The 23323-nt window shown below is 40.9% G+C and overlaps 2 protein-coding genes across 3 annotated transcripts; both read left to right on the forward strand.

Moving 5' to 3' along the window:
- The first annotated feature begins 97 nt into the window (after positions 1-97).
- On the forward strand, positions 98-14052 carry LOC119646521 (E3 ubiquitin-protein ligase ZNF598). Of its 2 annotated transcripts, none has more exons than XR_005248749.1 (8): positions 98-768; positions 10704-10849; positions 10908-11219; positions 11282-11533; positions 11587-11834; positions 11896-12931; positions 12994-13061; positions 13123-13261. XR_005248749.1 is itself a non-coding variant. In XM_038046981.1 (8 exons), the coding sequence occupies exons 1-8, from the start codon at positions 556-558 to the stop codon at positions 13574-13576; spliced, it is 2733 nt and encodes a 910-aa protein (XP_037902909.1). In that variant the 5' UTR covers positions 142-555; the 3' UTR covers positions 13577-14052. The 2 variants fall into 2 exon arrangements, 1 of the variants encoding a protein (XP_037902909.1); XM_038046981.1 differs by adding an exon at positions 13379-14052 and having other exon boundaries at positions 142-768; positions 11896-13061; positions 13123-13320.
- A 6837-nt stretch (positions 14053-20889) lies between these two features.
- On the forward strand, positions 20890-23323 carry LOC119647095 (transcription factor grauzone-like). The gene is made up of 6 exons (XM_038047865.1): positions 20890-21087; positions 21146-21389; positions 21567-21947; positions 22007-22313; positions 22366-22566; positions 22636-23323. Exons 1-6 carry the CDS (start codon positions 20965-20967, stop codon positions 23183-23185), a joined length of 1806 nt encoding a protein of 601 aa, XP_037903793.1. The 5' UTR covers positions 20890-20964; the 3' UTR covers positions 23186-23323.

Here is a 23323-nt window from a genome sequence, read left to right on the forward strand (position 1 = left end):
CAACTTTAGTAATGCCACACGGGCACTCTATCTGTTGCATTTTTTTCTTTAATAGTCACGGAAATTGTGTGGGTTTAAAACAAATTTATGTGAATTTGATTAGGAGTATATACTTTCAGCGAGATCGGCGAGAGAAATTGGCTGCCAGCAACTATTCTACTCGCGAAATACTCGCTGCTTCTGTCAACCGCTGACACAAGTCGACTATTCGACATTTTCACCACTGTGCCACCACCATTCTGTTTATAACTTGATCGCCATCGGTTTAGATAGCACTTTTGTGACTTGGAATTTCGTCCGCACGACGTGGTTTTCTTGGTTATTTTTGGATTGGTTAATTCGATTGGTTCGACCTGCAAGTCGTCCTTGTAGGAATATCGTGAGTGACAATCAGGAGATCTGAAGTGTCAGAAATTGTGTAAATCGGCGAGTCCCCAAATTAATGTGAAACTTCCCCTGACTCCGGACCAGCAGACGTATTTGTACTTGACCGTCTAGTGGATTCGAATTACGGTTTGCTTCGCGTGAAAAATCATCTGATCTTGACCGTCGAAAATGTCAGGGCAGAGGCAAGTTAGGCAGAAAGCGAACGACAATTTGAATGCGAGTGGCGACAACTTGGATTCAACTTGTGTTGTCTGCTTCAAAAATGTGGAAATTTATTCCATCGGTGAATGTGATCATCCCGTTTGCTACGAGTGTTCAACGCGAATGCGGGTCCTGTGCCAGCAAAATGAGTGCCCTATTTGTAGGCAAGGGCTTTCCAAGGTAAATTATAAGCAGTCTGGAAATGATAGTGCTCAAATAATGCGTTTTCCGTGTACATTTTATTTTGGATATGATAGCGCAGAGAGTCCCTCTCGGTCCGCAGCCGTCGAGCCCAATAACGTGGCTAACGGCTAATCAGCATGTGGTTCGGTCGAACAGCGATGTTCAGTCACTTTTCGCTTGTTTCGCCACAGATGAAATTATAGTTGCATGGGACGTTCGGGGGAAAGATAAGCACAGTCCATTAGCCTGACAAGTACAGAGATAAGGACTGTCGCTAGGAGTACCTAAAGTGAAGGTAGACGAAGTTTACATTTTGTTAAAAATGAAACTCCTTTCACTTGACCTCGTAAGAGAACAAATGTCACTTTGGATGTCCTCAAGCCTAAAGAGCCTAACTGATATTGGATGTGGAAGTCGGAGGATCCGTTTTGAATGATAGTCTTCAAGTGTGAATTTCAAAATTGCTGATTAATCAATATTATTTGAGGCTCTAACCATGGTTTATGTCCAGATAGCTGAGTGGTTAGAGCACAAGGCTGTCATACGGAAGGTCGCGGTTCAAATTTCACTGGTAACAGTGGGATTTGTATCGTGATTTGACGACGGTACCAGGCGACTCAGCTGTAAATGAGTACCTCAGTCAAATCTCCGTAATAATCTCGGGCGAGCATTGCTGACCATATTACCTTCTACAGTGTACTACTACAGTGCACCGTTACGGTCTTTACTGAAGTACTCTAAAACACTTCAAAGCCCTGATCCAATATGGATTGTTGCGTAAACGATTATTGTCATTATTATTATGACTAAACTTTATGGTGGATTTTAGGGAGTTTCACTTTTTAAGTTTGAATTATATCGCGATTGTACGAACGATCCAAGTCTATGTCCTACTGTACAGGGAAGAAGAAACTGCAAAATATTTTTACACTGAAAATATTGTAATGCCTGCTTGCTATTACCATGTCCAACTATATTCATTCCACTATAAAGGGTATTTCAGAACTGTCGGACAAACTGTATGCCAGACGATTCCTCATTCCCCCTAAGCAAAATATATTAAGTATCATGTTTTCGATTTCCCACCTTTTTAGATGCCCAAGCATTCTAATTTACACCACTAAAAACTACGATAGCTAGAGCTTTGGAATAGTTTACTTGTAAGCCATGTAGAAGTAATAGCTGCCCAAAATTTTTCTGTTTAACCCAATTTTTCTCGAATTTCGACATACACAATGTACTAATTTCTTTATAAAAAATAAATCCCTGTTTTACTGCGATAAAATTTTGTTAACATCATGTTTTTCCAAGTACTCAATTTGTGATACTTATAATAGATAAATATATTATTATTATTATTTTGTTAAGGGAAAGTCGCACCGCGTCCTTGAAGAACTATTGTGCCCCTTTTACTGGTTATAGTGTACCTGTTGATCATAGTATCTCAAGCAGGCCAGTAACCGTTAGGAACTTTAGTATGTTCCCCACTTCCAGAAGTTTCAGCTTTGCATCTGGTATTAAGTGTTCTCCCAGATGTATCGACCTACTTTGCACAAGTGCTGGACACTGTCCCAGGACGTGCATAGAGGTTTCGTCCTCCTCCTCACAGAACCTGCAGGCAGTGTCCGTAGATATCCCTAGCTTCCCTAGGTGGTAGTTCAGCCGACAATGACCAGTGAGAATTCCCACTATGATTCGGAGGTTCTTTTTGGTGAGGTTTAAGCAATCCTTTGTGCGCATGGGTTCGTATCCCCCAATAAGCACCCTGGACTGCTCCATCCCTGGTAGGCCCGCCCAATATAGTTCCCTCAACCGTTTTTCTTCGTTTCTTAGATTCATAGCCATGAAACCGTTTCCGATTCCACAGAAGGGTTCTGGCCCGTATAAAGGCATCCCTGCTCCCTTCTTGGCTAGTTCATCCGCTGCCTCATTGCCTTCCAGCCCAGCATGGCCTGGAACCCAAAGTATCCAGACCTTGTTGGACGAGCCGAGTGTATTCAGTCTCTCAAGGCATTCCCATACCAGTTTAGAGTTCACCTGGTTGGACCTAAGTGCCTTGATCGCTGCTTGGCTATCGGTGAGAATAGCTATGTTCTGCCCCCTGTAGTTCCTTTGTAGATTAAAGGAGGCACATTTGTCTATGGCGTAAATTTCCGCCTGGAATATGCTAGTGTACCTACCCATTGGCTCAAAGTACATTTTCCTTGGACCAATGACACCGGCACCCGCTCCCTCTGCTGTGAGGGATCCGTCAGTGTACCAAGTAATCAGTTGCTGGTTTAAGCCGTATGTCACAGCCACGCTTTCCCAGTTTGTCTTGTTACTCCAACGTGTTTCAAACTTCTTATCGAAGTGAAACCTCGTTGTCATGTTGTCCCTCGGTATCACTAATTCGGGATACCGCCTAGAAAGGATATCAATCTTCCTTCGATTTAGGCAGCTCCCCGCCTCACTCATGCTACCGGCCATCCTGAATATTGATCTCCTTTCCTGCATCTGTATGTGCAGATGGAGAGGGGTTAATCCCAGAAGGACCTCCAGGGATGCCGTTGGGCATGTCCTCATTGCCCCACTGATACACACGCAAGCCAGCCTTTGGAGCTTATGTAATTCCCTGGCTTGTGTGCTGAGTTGGGTTCTTTCTGCCCAGATTACCGCTCCATAGGTAATCATTGGTCTTACTATTGCAGTATATATCCAAAGTAGTATCTTCGGGCTACAACCCCATTTTTTTCCTGCTATGGATCTGCAAGTCATCAGAGCCCTCGTGGCTTTCCGACAAGTGTTTCCGACATGTGTCTTCCAGAGTAATTTTTGGTCTAGCGTGATTCCCAAGTATTTGACCTCTGTTTCTCGTTTCACCTCCATATCATGTAATGTTATGGCTTTCAGGTGATCCAGTTTACGCCTCCTAGTGAATGGTACTATGGTGGTTTTGGTTGGGTTGATCCGCAGTCCCACCTTCCTGCACCAGGCACTAGTAACCCTTAATCCAGTTTGGATTCTATCACATAGGGTATCTTCATATTTGCCCCTACAGATTAGAACAATGTCGTCCGCGTAGCCCTGGACTTGTATTCCAGTATTAGTTAACACGTCCAGGAGTTCATCCACTACCATACTCCACATCAGCGGCGATAGTACTCCGCCCTGTGGACAGCCTTGAGTGGTGTTCATAATAATAGAATTTGTACCTGTTTGTACCTCTATTTGTCTGCTTTCTAGCATTTTGCCCATCCAGAGTGCCAGGGTGTTTCCCACTCCTTTGCGGCTCAGGGCATCCTGTATCTCTGTGTGCGATGTGTTGTCGAATGCTCCTTCGATATCCAAAAACGCGCACAGTGCAATTTCTTTTGTTTCAATGGCGTCCCGTAGTACCTCTGTCAGCTGATACAGAGCAGTTTCAGTTGACCTTCCTGCCCGGTAAGCGTGTTGACAGTGATGTAAGGGATTACGCTTTAGAACGTTAGTTCTAATATAGTTGTCTATGACCTTCTCCACCGTTTTGAGTACGAACGATGTTAGGCAGATTGGTCTGAAAGATTTAGGGTGAAAAGGATCCTTTTTACCCGCCTTCGGAATAAAGACCACTTTTGCCCGTCTCCATGCCCTTGGTATGTAACCCAGTGCTATGCTCCCCCTTACCACCCTCAGAAGAGACTCTAGGATAATTCCTAGGCCCCTCTGGATAAGTGCAGGGAAAATGCCATCTGCTCCGGGAGATTTCATTGGTTGAAAGGTTCCCACTCTTTTGCTAGTTTCCAGCTCTCTTTCCTTCCCCTTTTATTCGTTGTTGGGGTGTCAGGCAGATTATTGTCGCCTGCCGCCGAGGGGTAGGACCCCGGGAAATGAGTTCTGAGAAGCAGGTGTACCCTGTCCTCCTCATTCTCGGTGAATGTCCCATCTTCCTTTTTCAAGCAGACAGAGGATATTCTCCCGTCTTTGGCTACAGCCTTGTACAGCCTAGTTGCTTCTGTGATCTGTTCAATCCCTTCACAGAATTCCCTAAAGCTGTTCCGTTTCGCTTCCCTGATGGCGTTGCTATACGCAGTCAGTGCATTTTTATACCTCCGCCAGTCCCCGGTTCGTTTTGCCCGGTTAAAGAGATAAATATATATAATACAACATAATAAAATGGAAACCAACTCATTGAAAAAAAAGCAATGGAATACCAGCTGGTGCGGGTGTGAAGGTTTAAAGGCTTTCCATTTTTGCACTTGGAAACTCAAAATATTCCTTCATATTTGTTTAAAACTACAAAATATACGTTGCCTATAACCAAAATCCTGTACTTATACATGCACGTATATAAATGGATCGTACACAAATTTCCGATTTACTTCGTGCACAAAAGCATACATATGTACATATACAGTAGGTAATTGAATACCCCTGGCTTAATGTACAAATATAACCATCTGAATTAGGCAATACGCCAAAGTTTCATTAGCATATACATATAAATACATACATAGGTCTGTATCGAGTATTTGATATATAAATTATTAAAAAACTAAAACGAAATGTTTCCCTGGGACTCCTCATTCATATGAGTGGTATTGGCGAATTGATATGTTTTGATGACGTCATATACTTTTTATAATGCACGAAATTCACATAAAATGTAAGTTTCACCTTCTATTGTATTTCTATTGGATTTTCTTCAAACTTCTCAAAATTATATCTGATGTTATCCCTTATGCCAAATTTTGCACTTCTACCATGAACTTAAGGGGGTTTCCGGTTAAAAATCTAAAATATGCAAATATACTACAAGATTCCATTATGATAAACCACTGATTTTTTTCAGATTTTTCATTTGGGCAAGTTCTGATAACGAGAGCTTTTACACTTTTTGGGGGTCATGTTTTCATCAGTTTCGAAAAGTACTAATTGAGCCCTTTCATTTGATACCTCAGATGGTCATAGTCTGTGACAAAAAAAATATTGCATGTGTTGGGAGCCCCCTTAAACTCAACGGCAAATGGCGCTATATGTAAAGGGATTCACGAACCACACGTTCTCAGAAAATGATATAACAATCGGTCCAGCCGTTTCCAAATAAAACGGGTGTGGCAGACAGACATCGAATCGATTCTGTAGTAATAAGGTTTTCTTTCACACAAAACCTTAACAACACCAAATACTTGAATTAAAAGATATAAAATCGGTAACTTTTGAGACACCGTTAACACTACAGTGTAACCGGGTTTTAATTACTAGGGGTTCGTAATAGTAGTTGAGAAAGTTAAATTCGTAGAAAAATTTACTAAATTGCTACTTAATTAACTAACTTATTGTCGTAGCCTGAAACAAGCATAAGTCGGAAGCAATCTCAACAATAAAACATGGGAAAATTGTAACTTCACTAAAAATATTTTATTTATCGACGAATGGACTTTAGTTATCATGGTAGTCACCGGTGGATTGAATCGTGAAGTATATTATCAAAATCAATATAATTTAAAAGCTTGGGCAAGAATTATTGGAGTCCAACCTGCAGGGCGTATTTTCCCAAATCGGTGAAGGATTCAGGTTAAGTTTTTTTGCGGAATGTCCCGGTCAATTTATTAGAAAATGTGCCATTTAACAGAAAAAAACAGGATAGAGTTCCACCAGTATGTAGCACTTCTACATAATTTTATTGATGTTGTATCCTTTTTTAACCAAAAACATCGTGAACGGTCGTGACCGTTATAAGTCGATACTGTGTCCTGTAAGATAGTCCGATTTGAATCCACTGGACCACTTTCAATTTAAATTAGAATGAAATGGTTTATAAGGACACCCAAAGGACCTTAGAAGCAGTTTCTTCTAAAATAATGTTGCACCATTAGTTCAGTAAGAAACTCGAAAATTTTCATAAAAAAAAATAAAAATAAATTTTCATTCATCAAGATGTCGGTCTTTTTGCCCGTGGAAAGTAAATTTCTTTGTTATTTCACGAAATTCAGTGCTTTTTGCATTTTTAAGGTTTACATTTCCAAGCCGGTATTTGCTACCAATTTAGGATTCAATTGTGTTAACGAAATTTATTCATGCTAGAACAGGGAATAATATTTTGCAATAAGATTATTAAATTATCTATATCTAAATTCGGTTAAATAAGAAAATATTGGGGGGAGAATGTTTGCAAACTGTTTTATATATTCTAGGGCTTGATTAGCACATACTGGCCATATTTTTAATATTGGGTGAAACATAGGGGAATGAGAACTCAAAACGCAGGCTCCAAAGTGAGAAGGGGATAATTCGAATCCCAGTTGTCATGGGTGTTTGTGTTCGGTAAGGGGTTCTCAGAACTTAGCCAAATCTGAAAAAAATCGGTGGTGTATCTAAACGAAGTCTAGGTCAGTTTCCGGTATTCGGGCTTGTATTTTTTTTCACATTAATTATTACACTACGTAATAACTACACAACGTATAACGCCATCATCATCAAGTAAACTCATATGAACGATGGGGAACATCAGACTATTTTAGTTGTCTTTTTTTCCCTTTTCTTAATTATTTGTATATCAGTATCAATTACTCGATACAATATCTATGTATATGTATATTCTACTGAAACTTGTGGGTAGTTTTCAAAGAAAATTCAAAAGAAAAACACAATTTCTGTCTAATGTGATTTCGCGGTGTTTCTAGCGATTAAATTATCTGAAAAAAGTGAGACTTACTCTTTGTGTCCTCGGCCGAGCGCAACGCTGACCTCATTGCCCCCTAACGTACTGCAATCCTGTAGTGTACCGTTACGGTCTTAAATGAAGTGCTCTAACACACTTCAAAGCAGTGATCTAATTGAAATCTTGTGCCAATGATTATTATTACTTTTAAAGTCTTGTTTGCAAAACAAAATCTTATTTAAATCGGTTCAATGTCCGCCTCCGACACGATAATGTGGGACTCTTATCCACTAAAACCACCTCCTTCTCCTTCCACTCTCCCCGCGGCACTTCCATTTGGTATTACGTCACGCACCACGCACCATTGATTCTGCACTCGTGTTAACATTCCGGTTTCTTTTCCGTTATATTTCGAGGTATAAAGTGCTCGCCGGTTGTACCGGGCTTGGGCTAGGAATCTCGGACAATGAAAAAAACTTGTACTGCGTCCTCTGCAATCTTTGGACAATATGATACAACTCGATACAGATATGCTCGATAGCCTCCGTGTCCTCTCAAGAATTGAGTTAGGTCGAAAACCACTTCGCCGTGGGGTCGCTCGATCCATTTCCGGATACCTGTGAGTCCAGCGGCGTTTTTCTGACTCGTCCCACTTCTCCTACCATTTTGCGACAGTTTCAGTTCGTGTGAACCATCGCCGATGGTCAGGAGTTTCTCCGGTGAAATACGCTCGATCGTGATGTCTTTCTTTCGCCAGAATCTCAATCCAGCTTATGCGATACGCTGCTCCAATCTTTCTCTTATTTGCTGAGTTTTTCAGTGTATTTGCCCATACCGGGGCTGCATATAGTTGGATCGAACTGACGACCTTTGAAATAAAGAGTTGATGGCTCGGCCTTGGGCCACCTATATTTGGTAGCATGCTCGCAATCAGCGCTCTAGTGTTATATGCCTTGGTTGCTGCACCCTCTACATGCAATTTGAAGTTTAGCCGCAGATCAATCATAACGCCTAAATACTTAAGCGCAAGCTCGGAATGAATTGTTTGTGTTTCAACTTTGATATTAATGTAACTTTTTCCGTTTGGTAATAAGTACTACTTTCGTCTTAGGTTCTGCCAACTGTAGACCATCATTTTCTAACCAGGATTTAATCTCATAGATTGCTTCATTTGCATTAAGCTCGATTTCTTCGAGAAGGTGTGCAACAATCGTCACACCAATATAATCGGCGAAACCAATGGAGACCGCACCAGTACGAAGGTCTAGCGTCAATAAGCCGGTATACATAATAATCCACAAGAGTGGCCCTAGGACGGACCCTTATGGAACTCCGTTGTTTGGTATAATTTCATTCCTTCATCTGATTCGCAGCACAGAACCCTATCGATTAAAAAGTCGGCTTCGATATGCACCAGGTACTACGGCACACCAAAGTTGATTAGGGACTCAAGTATCTTGCTCCACCCAGCGGGAGTGAAGGCGTTCTTCACATCGAGTGTGATCACTGCACAACATTTGTCCTCATCAAGTGCAGTCTTAACTGTGTTAACCACCAGGACAACTGGATCCATTGTAGCTCTTCCCTTTCGAAACCCGAACTGATTCTCAGAGAGACCGCCGGCAGTTGGAAGTAATCTGTTATAGATTACTCGTTCGAATAGTTTGCCAGTATTATTTAGAAGGCACATCGACCTGTAGGACGAAGCTTCACCCAAAGGTTTGTTTCGCTTGGGGAATAGTATTAATTTCTGTTTCTTCCAATGTGTAGGGAATGCTCCTTCTTTAAGGCATGTCGTGAAGGTCTCGTGTATCAGGGAATCAAAAAGCGGAAAATGTACAAAATGTAGACAATTTTGAGGTTACCCAATACATAGTCTAAAAGTGGGCTACCGAAAAATCAACATAACTCGATGTATGATATATTTTAACTGGAACTAATTGGATTATTGTCGGTGAAGCAACAGTAGTTTTTGCATAGGTATTAAGCAAATCTCCTTCAGATAGCTGAGTGGTTAGAGCACAAGGCTGTCGTACGGAAGGTCGCGTTTCAAATCTCGCTGGGGGCAGTGGGATTTGTATCGTGATTTGACGTCGGACACCAGTCGACTCAGCTGTGAATGAGTACCTGAGTCAAATGGGGGTAATAATCTCGGGCGAGCGTAATGCTGACCACATTGCCTCCTACAGTCTACTGTAGTGTACCGTTACGGTCTTGAATGAAGTGCTCTAACACACTTCAAGGCCCTGGTCCAATATGGATTGTTGTGCCAACGATTATTATTATTATTATTATTAAGCAAAGGTCAAAAAATTCAGGAGAAATATTATCAATACCAATGGTATATAAACGGTTGTCAGCAGGTTCAAAGTGGAAGAATAAGTATTTAAATAAATTGTATAGAATCAAGATTTTCGATTTGAACCTACCTTTCAAACTGTCTCTATAGAAAGTGGTATCTTTAATTGATGGTGGCAACAGTAATTAAAGAATTGCAAGTGCTACAGTGTGTTCAACGGCACTTAATCGGATACTATAATTAGGATACCACGTTTTGTTTGAAAAAAACATTCTTCTGAAAGATTTTGCTTATTAGCTTTCATTTATCAATATACTAAAAGAATAATAATCCTTTTGATTGGCTGGAATTAAAAAATTTGGGGTACAACTTACCATTTCATCTTTCTTGGGCAAATGCCCATTACTTTTCAAAAATGTTTTTGTTTTGTTGGCGGGCGGTGTCCATCGCCAAACAAAGTTGTTGGCGTCTAACCTGAAATTAGTCTAAGTTGCTGACCTAGCAGTTCCGATTAATATAATGCATATCCTTGTCGGGATTTTAATTTGATATAGACGGAGCAAACAAGATCCGTAGCCGCCTTCGGTCACGCTAATCTTTTCGCCTCTGCCCTACAATCGAAACCGCCAACCAATAAAAAAACAATATTTCGCTTAGGGGCACATCCCATCTTATTGGACGAGCCTGCTGTAGCGTCAGTATTTTCGCCTGGAGAACGCTGACGTTCAACGGAAGATTACAATTTAAATCAAGAAAACTTCCTCTCTAACTCCACAGTCCATTTCTAATTCGTCGGTGAAAAGACAGCAAATAGCCGGTCTTTCAAATCCACCCTGTTGGGAAATCTTCACAAATTTAAATGTGTAGCTGGCAGTGTAGCTATCCTGCGTGAAAACATGTTTTTTCACATTAAATACCATTGTATTTTCTATTGCTTCTGATTAGTTATTCGATTCAAAATATTATTTTCTAAAATCGGTTTGAACAAAAAATTGAATTTTTCATTGATAGGTAATATTTACTAGTGAGAAAAAAAGCTATCGCGAACTGGAAGCTACCAATCGTTCCGAATATTACAACAAGAAATATAAAATATGCTTCGCAAGTATCCAAATACAAAAGGCTTTCTATGAATTGCTGGACCATCCTTGCCCAAAGTAAAAAGTTCAACTAGTAAATATCTCCTGATTTTTTACAAATTGTTTCCCTGCATAGATGTGAAGACCGATCATTTAGCAGTTTCGATACACTAAAGGACCATGTTCGAAAAGAGCACGAGCTGTTTTATTGTGATATTTGCACTGAGAATCTGAAAATATTCTCATTCGAAAGAAAATGTTACAACAGGCAAGAATTGGGGTTGCACCGAAGAAAAGGCGATCCAGATAATACTTCGCACAGAGGTCATCCGTTATGTGAGTATTGTGACTGTCGGTATCTTGACAGGGACGAACTATTCAGGCATTTACGACGTGAACACTACTTTTGCCATTTCTGCGATGCTGATGGTGCCAATCATTTTTATAGGTAAATATAATCTCCTAGAAAAAAAGTGATGCTGAGCAGCAGCAATTCACTTCTTATTACAGTAATGTGGAAGCGTTACGTGGGCATTTTCGAGATGAACATTTTCTTTGTGAAGAAGGAGATTGCGCCCGTGAACAGTTTACTGCAGTATTTCGCACAGAGATTGACTTTAAGGCGCATATCGCGAATGTGCACGGTAAATCAATGGGAAAATTGCAAGCGAAGCAAGCGAGAACTTTGCAACTAGAAATCACGCTAGGGCCACGTGGTCGGGGACAACAGGAACATACATCGGCTCATTTACGATCACGGGGGTAAGATCTATTGGGCCCATTTTTCGTTAAGTTATTAAAGTGACAAATTTCAGCAACAATGATTACGCCGATGAGCCTCAATATACACAGTCTGCACCAGTTCAAAATGCTCGAGTGATCGACGCTCGAAATGAACAGGAGTTTCCATCATTAGGCGGTGCTGGAGCATCTTCTGGGGTAACATTGGTTCCTGGTGCTACAATGTCTATAAGAGCAAAGGCATTCGGGCCCGCAGGCTTAGCAAGAACTAAAGAGAATTTTCCTGCATTAGGAAATAGCGGAAATTCTAAGTCGGATACAGGTAAGTTGTTTTGTTATAGGCATATGTCTGCTAGTAATGGCAACTTTGGTCTTCTTTCCAGGTCCATCTTTACAAAATAATTCAAAGCTCGGAAAACCTGTTAGTGCCATTCTCAAAAATCAAAACATGGCACACAAACCAAATGTCCATGTTATCCATGTTTCCAACAGACCAAATATGTCTACAAAACAGCCACCGAATCAAAAAGATTTTCCAGCACTGCCGGGAAGTTCACGAAGTCAAAACAACGTAAATCATACGTTACCTCAATCTAGTTCCGCTTTAGGCCTAAATCAAATAGCAAACAAACAAAGAACTCAGGCTAGTGAGCAGTCAAAGTCGCAGGTGAAATTTTCACAGAAAGAAAACAAACATGCGAAACGAATGGAGGAAGATTTCATTCCATCAAATTCTGCAATAAATTTGAGTGCAGTTTCAGCAAAACATCGATCGCTCGTAGACGACTATGTATCGGTAGTTCAGCCAAACTCTAAAATAGCTTTAGTACAAAAGGAAGAAGCGAAGCAAACTAAAAAAGACAACGTTGATGCTCCCGTTAGATTGGATACTAGAGATTTTCCAGCATTAGGAGGATCTACCCCTTTATCTGAATCGTTATGGGTGAAATCTCAAAAACAGCAAGATAGAGACAATCGTAAGTCAAAGGTTGCACCGCCTCCACTTCTCCCTTCAAATAGTGAAAGTTTCAATCCAAGAAAAAATGAAAAAAAGGATAAAAAGAAGACTTTGGAAGCAGAGAATCAAGGTGGTAGCCAAAAGGAGAAAAAGCAAAACAAGACGGCGGAAAGGAAACAAAATGACATGAAGAAATCAGAAAATACATCGAATAAAGCGAACGACACAAAGCAAAATACGAAACAAGCAAAAGAAAAGAAATCGCCCGACAATAACAATGAAATTAAAACGATGAACAAAAATAAAACGAAGGACAGGGAGAGCAACGTCATTGACTTGGGTAACCACAACGACCTCGGGAGCATTGGATATTCTTCGTCATCTTCCTCAATCATGTCAGCCCCTCCTGGCTTCGATTCTAAAGTAAACGAAACGAAACAATCTGCGCCTCCTGGTTTTAAGTCAGTAACATTAAATTCGATTGCAAAACCTACCAACAATATGACGTTTACTAATTCTTTAGGAGAAAATTTTAGCATAGTACCAAATCATCAGTATTTACCACCGCCCGACTCAATTAGACGTAATCAGGTATGGGTTTTGTTTTTCTACGTTATGGCGCACTATTGCTGATCATCTATTGTAACATTAGGAATTAGTCCATCATTTCCAAAGTGCCCTGAAGTCGCCAGAAGCTGTTGCCGAATTTCGATTTATTTCGCAAAAATTTCGTGAAGGGCTCTATAAACCATCTGCCTTCTTTGAACATTGTCAAGCTGCCTTAAGAGATAAATTTGATGATATATTTCCAGAATTAATGGTTCTATTGCCGGATATAAGCAAGCAACAGGTAACGTTCTTTAAATATCATGTTGACCACTTCTAACACATTCCTGGTTTACGCTTAGGAACTCTATCTTGTATACTCGCAACATCTCAATTCACTTTTTGCGACGCCAAAACAACAAAAAATAAAATCTATGCTCTCTGTATGTAAAACCTGCAAACAAATCATCATCACCTATGACCTTATGGCCCATATGCTTGCTCACAATTTGGACAGCAACTTCCCAACTTTGAACAACGTGAAGAGTACACCGGCATAGTGTGCGTAATTTATTCTCCAACGACTTGGAAAAATCTTTTTGTTACTATTCGCAATTTTCAACACGACGTGAAACGATTTTATTTTCTGTGACGGAAAGGAGCCTTCGACTAAAATATATGCACGCTTACTATTTCCCGCTATTGCTAATTTAAAATAATGATTCAGAACATCTTAACAAAATTTGTATAAAAGTGGTGCTAAAATGAAATAAACCGTGAAATATAATTACGTTTATAAAAAAAGTAGATTTAATCTTGTGCTTTCTTCGAAGCGCAGACTAAAATGATTATATCACTGAAGTGTAAATTCTTTTCTACTGTATGAAGTAAGCTCGTTTGTTTTCTACATAAGCCTGAGTCTATCATGTAAATATGTAAATAAAAAGGAAGAAAGCTTACTTTGTATGCCTTTAACCAGCGGAGAGTCAGTAAATTCCAATTTGAAATTAGTAGTTTAACTACTATTAAGGCAAAACTTTACTTTTATATGATAATTTGTTACTGACGTTAATAGTATTTGGGAACATAAACTTTAAGTAAATTTATCTACTTTGGTTTAAGACTATTAACAAAGAGAAGAGAATTCAAGTAGAGACGGAAATAATACAGTGAGTTTATAACTGCGCTACTGATACCTACACTTACACATTTAATGACTGAATATTCACTATTCTAAGGCATAAGAAACCACCTAATACACAATGTCGAAATACACGCGAGCTCAAATTGCAAGCGTCAAAAATATTTGGACGTCTCAGAGTGTCTTGTCCTGAGCTAAGGCTAAAGATTATGTTGTATTTGCTTTGTCCAACTCTAGGTTTTAATTCTCACGTCCCCATGAAATAAGTTATCTCTGTCTGTCTAAATTTGTCACATTTCGATCAGTAAAGTACATTCATCTGGCTTTCTTGAAAATAATCTTCCTCTCCTTCTTAAAACTTTGCATCGGTCGGTAGCCGGGTCGGCGCGTCTAGATTGGATTCGCCATTTTTCTCGATCATAGGCTTGGTCCGGGTTGAGTCGAGAGGTCTTTAGGTCTTTTTCCATTAACTTTTACATTCGGGACAATCTTGGTTGGTGAGTCCTCGCCGTCGAAGACGCTTTCCGCAATTCCTCTACAATAGAATATCTCATTTGAATAATCTCAACATCTTCATTTCCATTACGGTGAGGCGGCGTTCATTGTCTTTGATGGCCAACTAACATTCCAAATAATGGAGGACGCGACACGGTGGTAGATTTTGCATTTGAGATGCTCGTTGATGCTTTGATCAAAAGAACGTCAGATGTGGAACGCGACTCCATCCAAGTTGCACTGATGCATGGAACAATTTTATAGCGCAGTACACTGTTGATTGAGAATATTGATCTGAGTCACTTAAATCACTCAGTTTTAAGCAAAAACGTTTTACGTTTTATTCAGATTATTCCACTTTTGGACAAGTTAGTTGAAATCAGCTTTGTTATGAGACGCTAAGAAAACATCATCTGCATGAAGTAGTGTGCACGTGCTCAACGCTGTATGCCCCCGTGCCAGTGCCCATGACAAAAACCAAGAGGAGCGGCGAGAGACTGTTTTCTTGGTGAGCACCGATAAACACATTAAGCGGTTTTAATATACCTGCCACTTTTCAAGATCGCGCTAGAGCAATTTTATCTGTGTTACCACAATGTATAGCAGAGTAGACGGTGTGGATGGCGTTCCTTATATCGAGGAATGCAATGTAGTGAGACCGAAGTTTCTTCACGGTGTTCCTTAAAGAGTAACCGTGTAGCGTGTATTGTGTCAGCACTTTAACAGTTCTTGATACATCTGGCTTGGTTACCGATAATTTGAGCAACGTCATGAATGTTTCAAAAAATCTTCATGGTATGGGCAATAACCAAATTGGAAGGCAATTTGAACCGCCAGAGTGCCCTTTTCCGGATTAGGGTGTTTATGGTTTTTTGCCAATCGGATGATTTGTTCCCTTCTAAATAACACGATTGAAGAACTTACTGAGTCAAAATGTTCGATCCCAGCTCTTTGCTTTTTTGAGCTCGGCTGCTGTGTGAGGCAAACGAGTGGACTGACCAAATATCGGTTTTGCTTGGCGGAATTGGGCAGTAGTTAACTATATTTACAATTAACACCATTCACCACTACTTGACCAATAAATTCAAATTTTCGAATAAAAGTCATAGTGAAGTATGGGAAATTATGTCAAGTTAAACTAAGAACAAATAAAAAAAAACCAATGAAATAACATAGCAAAGAAATATCATGAGGAGACTCAGCCAACATATTTTTTTCTTTAGTTTCTGAGAATGGTTTCGTGAAAGAATGATCACTTCCAACCCCCACCTTTCCACATACATACGTACATTAATATCGCATATACCGAGCTTCGCAATTCCCTATATGTTCCACATACATACGTACATTAATATCGCATATACCGAGCTTCGCAATTCACGATGCAACTTAGAAATGGCGCCAAGCCTTCGATGTCCTGAAAAGTTTATACAAATTTATCCATTCATTAAAAGGCATGGCGATAGTTAACGACAAATATAACAGCACTTAGTATCTAAAGTGGTCGATGCTTTTTATATTATGTTTATCTACAAGAAAAGTGTGTTAACTAATCAGACAAACAATCGTTGTTTCGAGTTGGTGGGGGCCTCGGCGCTCGGTATGCTGCATTCTTCCGTTCCATGCTTGTGGGCGAATCAATGATAACGTTTTTCTGGTAATTGTGAAGATCATTTGTTGATGCTTAATCTCCAGGATCTCTGTTGACTGCGGTTATTGCGGCATCTATTTCCCTCTTATAGGTGTTGCGGAGGGCTGTGTTGTGGATGGCTTCAGTGTTAACTCTCACCTGATTGTCAGAGCGGATTCTGGGTGGTGTTGTTATTCGAGCTTGTAGCACCATACCAACGAGATAGTGATCCGAGTCTATATTGGTCCCCCTATATGTTCTGACATTCATCAAGGCTGAGAGATGGCGGCGTTCGATCAACACGTGGTCAATTTGGTTGAAAGTGGTACCGTCTGGAAAGGCCCACGTTTATTTGTGGACCGCTTTCCACGCAAACCAGATACTTGCTACAACCATTTCGTGTGACGCAGTTCGTTATCATTTGTATTTATATGCAAGCTATGGGAGCCAAAGTATTGCCTCAATATGGGCTCGTCCCTACTTGGCTGTTAAAATCCCCAATTATGATTTTGATATTATATCTGGTCCAAGCTTCGATGGTTAGTTCTACAACAAATTAATCATCCGGTTTGAGGCCGAGTCAAGATCGCAGTGGGTTCTGTGCAAATATTAATGTATTGTGTATCGTGTTTCTATAGCACTTAGTGTGCGAATCCGTTTAACTAAGCAACCAGCCAAGAAAACTATACACAGGAGGTGAAACTGCCTATCCAGCAGAATGTTCAAATTACCGTTCGATCCTGTTACTTTCCCATACCATGACGATTTTTGAACGCATTCTTGACAACTGTATTCGCGAAGTCGTTGAAATAACCGTGAATCAATCGGGAATGCGGAACTACTGTCGCAAAACACGCTGCACGATTACTCATGGAGAAACACCGTGAGAAGCATCGCCCTCTTTACATTGCACTTCTGGATCTAGAGAAAGCATTTGACCGTGTGTCATATGAACTCATCTGGATGCTTTATGGCAACACTTAGTCCCAGAAGAGCTCGTGCGTTGGGTTCAATTGCTCTCCCACGATCCGAAATGTAAAGTTCGAAGTGTGGCGCGTGTGTCAAAACCGTTTCGTGTCTCTCTCGGGGTTCATCGGGGAAGCGCCCTCTCACCACTCCTCTTCCTTTTTGTTATGGACACCGTCACACGGGACATCCAACGTCCAGCGCCCTATTCACTGCTATATGTAGATGATGTTTTCCTAGCATCTAACAGCAAAAATGATCTCGGGCAACTTGTCCAAAAATGGAATGATCGCCTCATGCAACACGGTCTCAGATTGAATCTAAACAAAACTGAATTTTTGATAACCGATCCCCATGAAACGGACATAATCACTGTCAGCGGCAGTGATCTGCCCAGAACTGAGCGATTTAAATTCCTTGGGTCAACGCTATCAACCAATGGTAAGCTGCATTATGAAATTGCTTCATGCATTAACGCAACGTGGATGAAATGGCGTTCCACAATTGGTGTTCTTTGTGATCGACGTATCATCGAACGCAATGTCGTCCGTCCTGCCACCCTCTATGGTTCTGAGTGTTGGCCGACTATAAGATGAACGGCGTCTTGCGGTAATGGAGACGAAGATGTTGCGTTGGACTAGTGGCGTGACACGTTTTGATCACATCTGAAATGAGGGTATCCAACAGGTCTGTGAACTCGAAAAGTACAGATAGCAACTGCACCAACTGCGCAAGTTTTACCAACAAGTCAGCAGGATTAAACCTTACACACCTCGATGCTCATTCTGCCGAGATAAAGAGGGAAATCTGATTTCCGACAGAATGGGCATATTGGAGCGATAGGTTGAGTATTTTAATGAACTATTCAACAACCAAAATATCACCTAGTTGGAGGTCCCGCCAACAAACGACGGACAAATGTTGCCACCGCCGTGCAATCCACCAGCTTAAAACCCGTAAGTCGCCAGGAGCCGATGGAATTACAGCCGAATTGATTAAATAGGAAGGCGACCAACTGCACCAAGCGGTTCATCAACTTATGCTCAAGGTTTGAGACACCGAATCAATGCCTGGCGACTGGTAACGAGGCATTATCTGTACCATACATAAAAAGGGGGATATCACACAGTGCAGCAATTATACAGGTATCACGTTACTGAGTACCATCTATAAATTATTTTTCGCTATCATCGGCCCAAAGAGGCTTCACTCCAGGCAAATCAACAACAGATCAGATTTTCTTTCTGCGACAAATGATGGAAAAGCTGTTAGAATATGGACATCAGTTGCACCATCTTTTCATCGACTTTAAGGCCACCCATGATAGCATAGCCAGGGTAAAACTGCACACGGCCGTGAGAGAATTCCGTATTCCAATGAAAATGATAAGATTGAGTAGGCGGACCCTGGCCAATGTGCGAGGTCCGATAAATGCATCAAGATCACTGTCGAGACCATTGAACATCAACAGCGGTCTAAGACAAGACGATGCCCTATCATGCGTCCTCTTTAACTTGACTCTAGAACCATCCTCTTTAACTCCACCCGACTAATGTCCTATGCTGACGATATCACAACATCATGGGAAGAACAACCCGAAACGTACGAACTACCTTCATCCAGATCGAGCATGCGGCGCGAGATCCTGGGCTGCACATAAATGAAGGTAAGACGAAATATATGTTGGTAACGTCAGCACCAAAAACCATCCAACCAACATCAAATCGCACTGATCAAACGAGAAGAATAAAGATAGGAGAGTACAACTTTGAGACCGTTGATAATTTCTCCTATCTAGGGTCGAAAATCGCAACCGATTAAAGCTACGACGATGAAATCCGACCATGGTTGTTGGCAGCCAACAGAACTTATTCCGATTTACAAAACCTGTTACGTTCGAAATATGTCACCATAGGATCAAAGCTGTTACTGTACAAGTCAAACGAACGCGTAGACTAAGACGCCAGACAGTTTTAGAGATATCGAATTGGTGGACCTCAGCGCAAAACGGAGATGGCATTAAGGCAGGCCTAGACCCGATATCGGTTGTTGTGTCGTTGATGACGATGAAATTTGAATCGTTGGCGTTCGTGGCAACAACGCTACGGATAGGGCACACGTCATATAGAAGCCGATCTCTAATAGGAATTTGACTATGAAACCATCATCACAATTGTACCATGCTACGTATCAACGAATATGCCGATATTAAGGAGGACATGTCGCGGTAAGCAGTAGATTTCAAAAGACACCATAACCTATGTTACTTGCGTGTCGCTACTTTACCTGCTCGCAGAGGAGTGGAACGTCGGGTCCCCAAATATATGTAGACCGTTTTCCTGACCCGGCTACCATCTAGTAGTGGAAAACTTTCTTGTTGCGCAAACAACACAAACTCTGAACAACTCGCCCGAGAATATTGATAGACACTGAGCTGCAATCAAGAGTGCCTTTTTCTCTAATGCGGATGAAGTTGTTCGAGTCCCGAGCGGACGTCACAAGCACGGAAATGTGTTCTGTGCTGGACACGGAACGCCTGCTCCTGGATGGTATGAATACTCTCATAGTAAATTACTGGACTAATTCTTTTGCGGTTGATACGTTAGGTGCTGGATACGCTTGTAGTAGTAGTAGTTTGTCGCAAATTGCTTAACTGCTCCTAAAGACTGGAAAATTCGCAATTGAAAACAATCGTTCTACCTTATGTGCTTAGATGATCTAATCGCAGCACTCTCTCTGCCTCAGTATTATAACAAGCTGCACCAGAGTATCGTATGATAATATGCTATTATTAATTTTGTTTGCACAAATATCGGAAAGAGATATATTTTGAGGCCAAGCTTTGGTATAAATGCATCACTATGATTTCTTTCAGATTTTTCGGTTGGATAGGTTCTGGGAACGAGACCGGTTTCAGTATGTTTCACCCAATATCAGAAAAGCACTAATCGAACCCTTTCATTTGGTACCCCATCTGACCATATTCTGTTAACAAAAATTGGACACCCATGGCATGTGTGGAGAACCCCTCTTTAAGCGTGACACAAAATAGCGTCGCTTACTATATGTAAAGGGGTTCACAGACCATACCTTCTTACCAAATTTCGTGAACCATAGTCCATATACCATTATGAGTTCGAAAAGTTGCTACGTTTTTCTCGAAATCATATTTTCAAGAACGGCGAGCGTTAGAACTCAAACTCGATTTAACTGGAACTTCATTTGATCTTCTAGTGAAATACACACGATTTTAACAATTGATGAAGAATTTGTTTTATAAAATATTTAGGCCGTTCTCTTGCCTCGCCATTCTATTATAATTGTATGAACTTCACTAGCTAAATGCATGTAGTTCACGGAAAAATATATAGGATTCCAAATTTGATCCAAGGGAGTTCTACTATCCACCGGGGCTACCGGTTGCGAAAACTAATGAAACCCAGAAAGCAAAAAATAGACATTTTTACAGCAACCGATGATATGTACCTAGTATTGTAACGAATAAGTTCATTCTCGCACCATGTAAATATGTAAATTCAATGGTTTTTGTAGTGGATTGAATCCTACGTTCCACACCAAAGTTTTAAACGTAACTGTCCTCTTGAAATTTGTAAGAAGGAAAGCCAAACTGACAACTTATCCCTCAGCTGTCAAGTATAGTGAAATTTGTGGCAAGTTGATGTTTTGGATAATAGATAGCATCGAAGTTTAGTAAAATGACTTCTGGGGCTCTCTGTCGCATGTGTGTAGAGGAAGCAGAACCACTAATCGATATTTTCGGCGATTTCGGACGTGAACAACAAATCGGACAGATAGTAGCTCAACACTTCTGGTTCGAGGTAAGCGTTGGCTTAATTGTTTACTTCTCGCTAAATTACCATGCACTTTTGTTTTTAGGTGAGAGAAGACGATCCTCTGTCAGATAAAATGTGTACAGATTGCTGGAGCAAACTAGTAGAATTCCACAGCTTCTATTACCAAGTACAGAAAGCCCAAGATCGAGTTACCATGGTTGTATTAGAAGACCAGAAAGAAGATCTCGTTCAGCTGCAGGACGGCTTGAGATCCCGAATTATTATAACCAATGGTGGTGATGTTGGTGTTCTGGGTAACTTCAATACTCAATTCGATTACGAAGAAGGTAATTTTGAAATTAGAAGCCAACCGTAGAGATTAGCCTTGGTGGCTCTGATAATTCCCCTTCCTCTCGCAGTGCTGAGAGGAAGCCAACCTAATAAGCTCATAAGTAAAAGGAGAGCTTCCATTTAATTCGAAACACATATGCTAATCTATGTATTTTTCATTATACTTATTTCAGACGTTAAGTCTGAAAGCGGTCAAGACGAAGAATATGACGACATCGCGAGTACCGGGAACTTGCCACATCCATTGTCTACTGAGAGTGAAACCATAGTTCAAATCCAGATGATTCCTCAAATAAAAAATGTAGTAGATATAAACCTTTCGACAGAGCTGGAAGAGTCTATAGAGTTAAGTCCAGCGGATGAAATGAACGATAACTCAACACCATTAAGCGAGATTGCAGACTCAGCGGTCGAAATTTCGAACCCCCCAGGAAATACAATCCCTGACTCACCTCCGGAATTAGCTTTATCGCGGTCTACTGTAACAAAACCTTATCATCGGAAAAGGTCGAAAAAATGCACGCGCAGTGAAGAGAACATTGCCGGATCCGATTGTAAGGACCTGTATAAGTAGCTTTGTGGCGCGGGAAGTAATAAAACTTGCGTTTTGCAGATAGTTGTCTGGACAAATGTCCAACCAAAAAAAGGAGTATCAAGTCCCGGCTGAAGCAAGGCATCACTTCCGTGAGGAAAGAAAACAATGAGGAGCAAAAGGAGCGGGAGATCGAACTGATTGAGTCTTATTACAGAATGCAATGTGATTTGTGCCACGAGGACTTTGGAAAATTCCAGGAGTTGTTTGATCATTATCTCGAAATTCACCAGTTCCGCGGATTCATCGTGTGCTGTGGTAGGAAATTCTTTAGGCGACCAGTGATTGCAGAGCATGTTCTCTGGCACACACAACCAGAAGATTTCACGTGAGTTGCAATTTGTCGTTATAATTTTCCTGAATAAAAAGTGGGTTTTCAGTTGCGCAACATGTGAAACGATTTTCGCAAATAAGAGGAGCTATGATAATCATATGCTTGTCCACGCCCCGCCTGATGTTCAACTATATCAATGCGAACACTGTCCGAAGACCTTTACCAAAAAGTTCAAACTCGATAAACATAAACTAAGTCATCTTACAGACGAGGAAAAACAGTACATTTGCGACGAATGCCATAAACCGTGCGTATGACTCGACTGTCGACTGTCAAGACGAAGTCTAATTACAGAACCTGTTGTTTCTAATTGCAGATACGCATCGGACGCCTTGTTGCGGGCACACAAGCGGGTCGTCCATCGTCATACGTATGCACATATGTGCGAGATTTGTGCGAGGGTTTTCAAAAGCCGTGTATTCTTTGAGAAACACCAGCTGGAACACCTGGGGCAGAATCTGCCAAAAGTACAATGCCCAATTTGCGAAGCATGGATGAAAAATGAACACACTATGCGTGCTCACATGCGAAATCATCAAGACGAGGGTCAAGAGCATCAGTGTGATATCTGTGGCAAAAAAGGTCCGTCCCGAAACGCGATTGCGAAACACAAACGTTTCGTTCATCTGAGCGAACGCAAGTTCAAATGTACACTCTGTGATAAAGCATTCAAACGAGCTATAACTTTGAAGGAGCATATGACGGTGCACACCGGCGAGGTTTTGTATACGTGTACATTTTGCCCGAAAACATTCAATTCCGGGGCGAATATGCATGCACACCGAAAAAAGGCCCACCCGACTGAGTGGTTTGAAGAGAAACAAAGTAAGTTAGAGCTAATGAAACCTGGCGAAGCAAATCTGTGACCTAGTGTAGCGATTCCAAAATATATTTAAGGTACGCATTATTTGTAAACAAATAAGCATTAGATAACTGCAACTGTTGTAAATCATGTGCCCCGGGACTTAAAACAGTTATAAAAACCAATAAACAATTTACTTTTA

Source organism: Hermetia illucens, chromosome 1 (assembly GCF_905115235.1).
Source record: "Hermetia illucens chromosome 1, iHerIll2.2.curated.20191125, whole genome shotgun sequence".
NCBI classification, from domain to species: domain Eukaryota; kingdom Metazoa; phylum Arthropoda; class Insecta; order Diptera; family Stratiomyidae; genus Hermetia; species Hermetia illucens.

Coding starts and splice junctions, on each gene's coding strand:
- LOC119646521 (XM_038046981.1), top strand. CDS start 556: ATGTCAGGGCAGAGGCAAGTTAGGCAGAAAGCGAACGACAATTTGAAT. Junction 769..10,703: donor GTAGGCAAGGGCTTTCCAAG/GTAAATTATAAG, acceptor TTTCATTGATAG/GTAATATTTACTAGTGAGAA. Junction 11,220..11,281: donor GGTGCCAATCATTTTTATAG/GTAAATATAATC, acceptor TTCTTATTACAG/TAATGTGGAAGCGTTACGTG.
- LOC119647095 (XM_038047865.1), top strand. CDS start 20,965: ATGACTTCTGGGGCTCTCTGTCGCATGTGTGTAGAGGAAGCAGAACCA. Junction 22,314..22,365: donor ACACAACCAGAAGATTTCAC/GTGAGTTGCAAT, acceptor GTGGGTTTTCAG/TTGCGCAACATGTGAAACGA. Junction 22,567..22,635: donor TGCGACGAATGCCATAAACC/GTGCGTATGACT, acceptor TTCTAATTGCAG/ATACGCATCGGACGCCTTGT.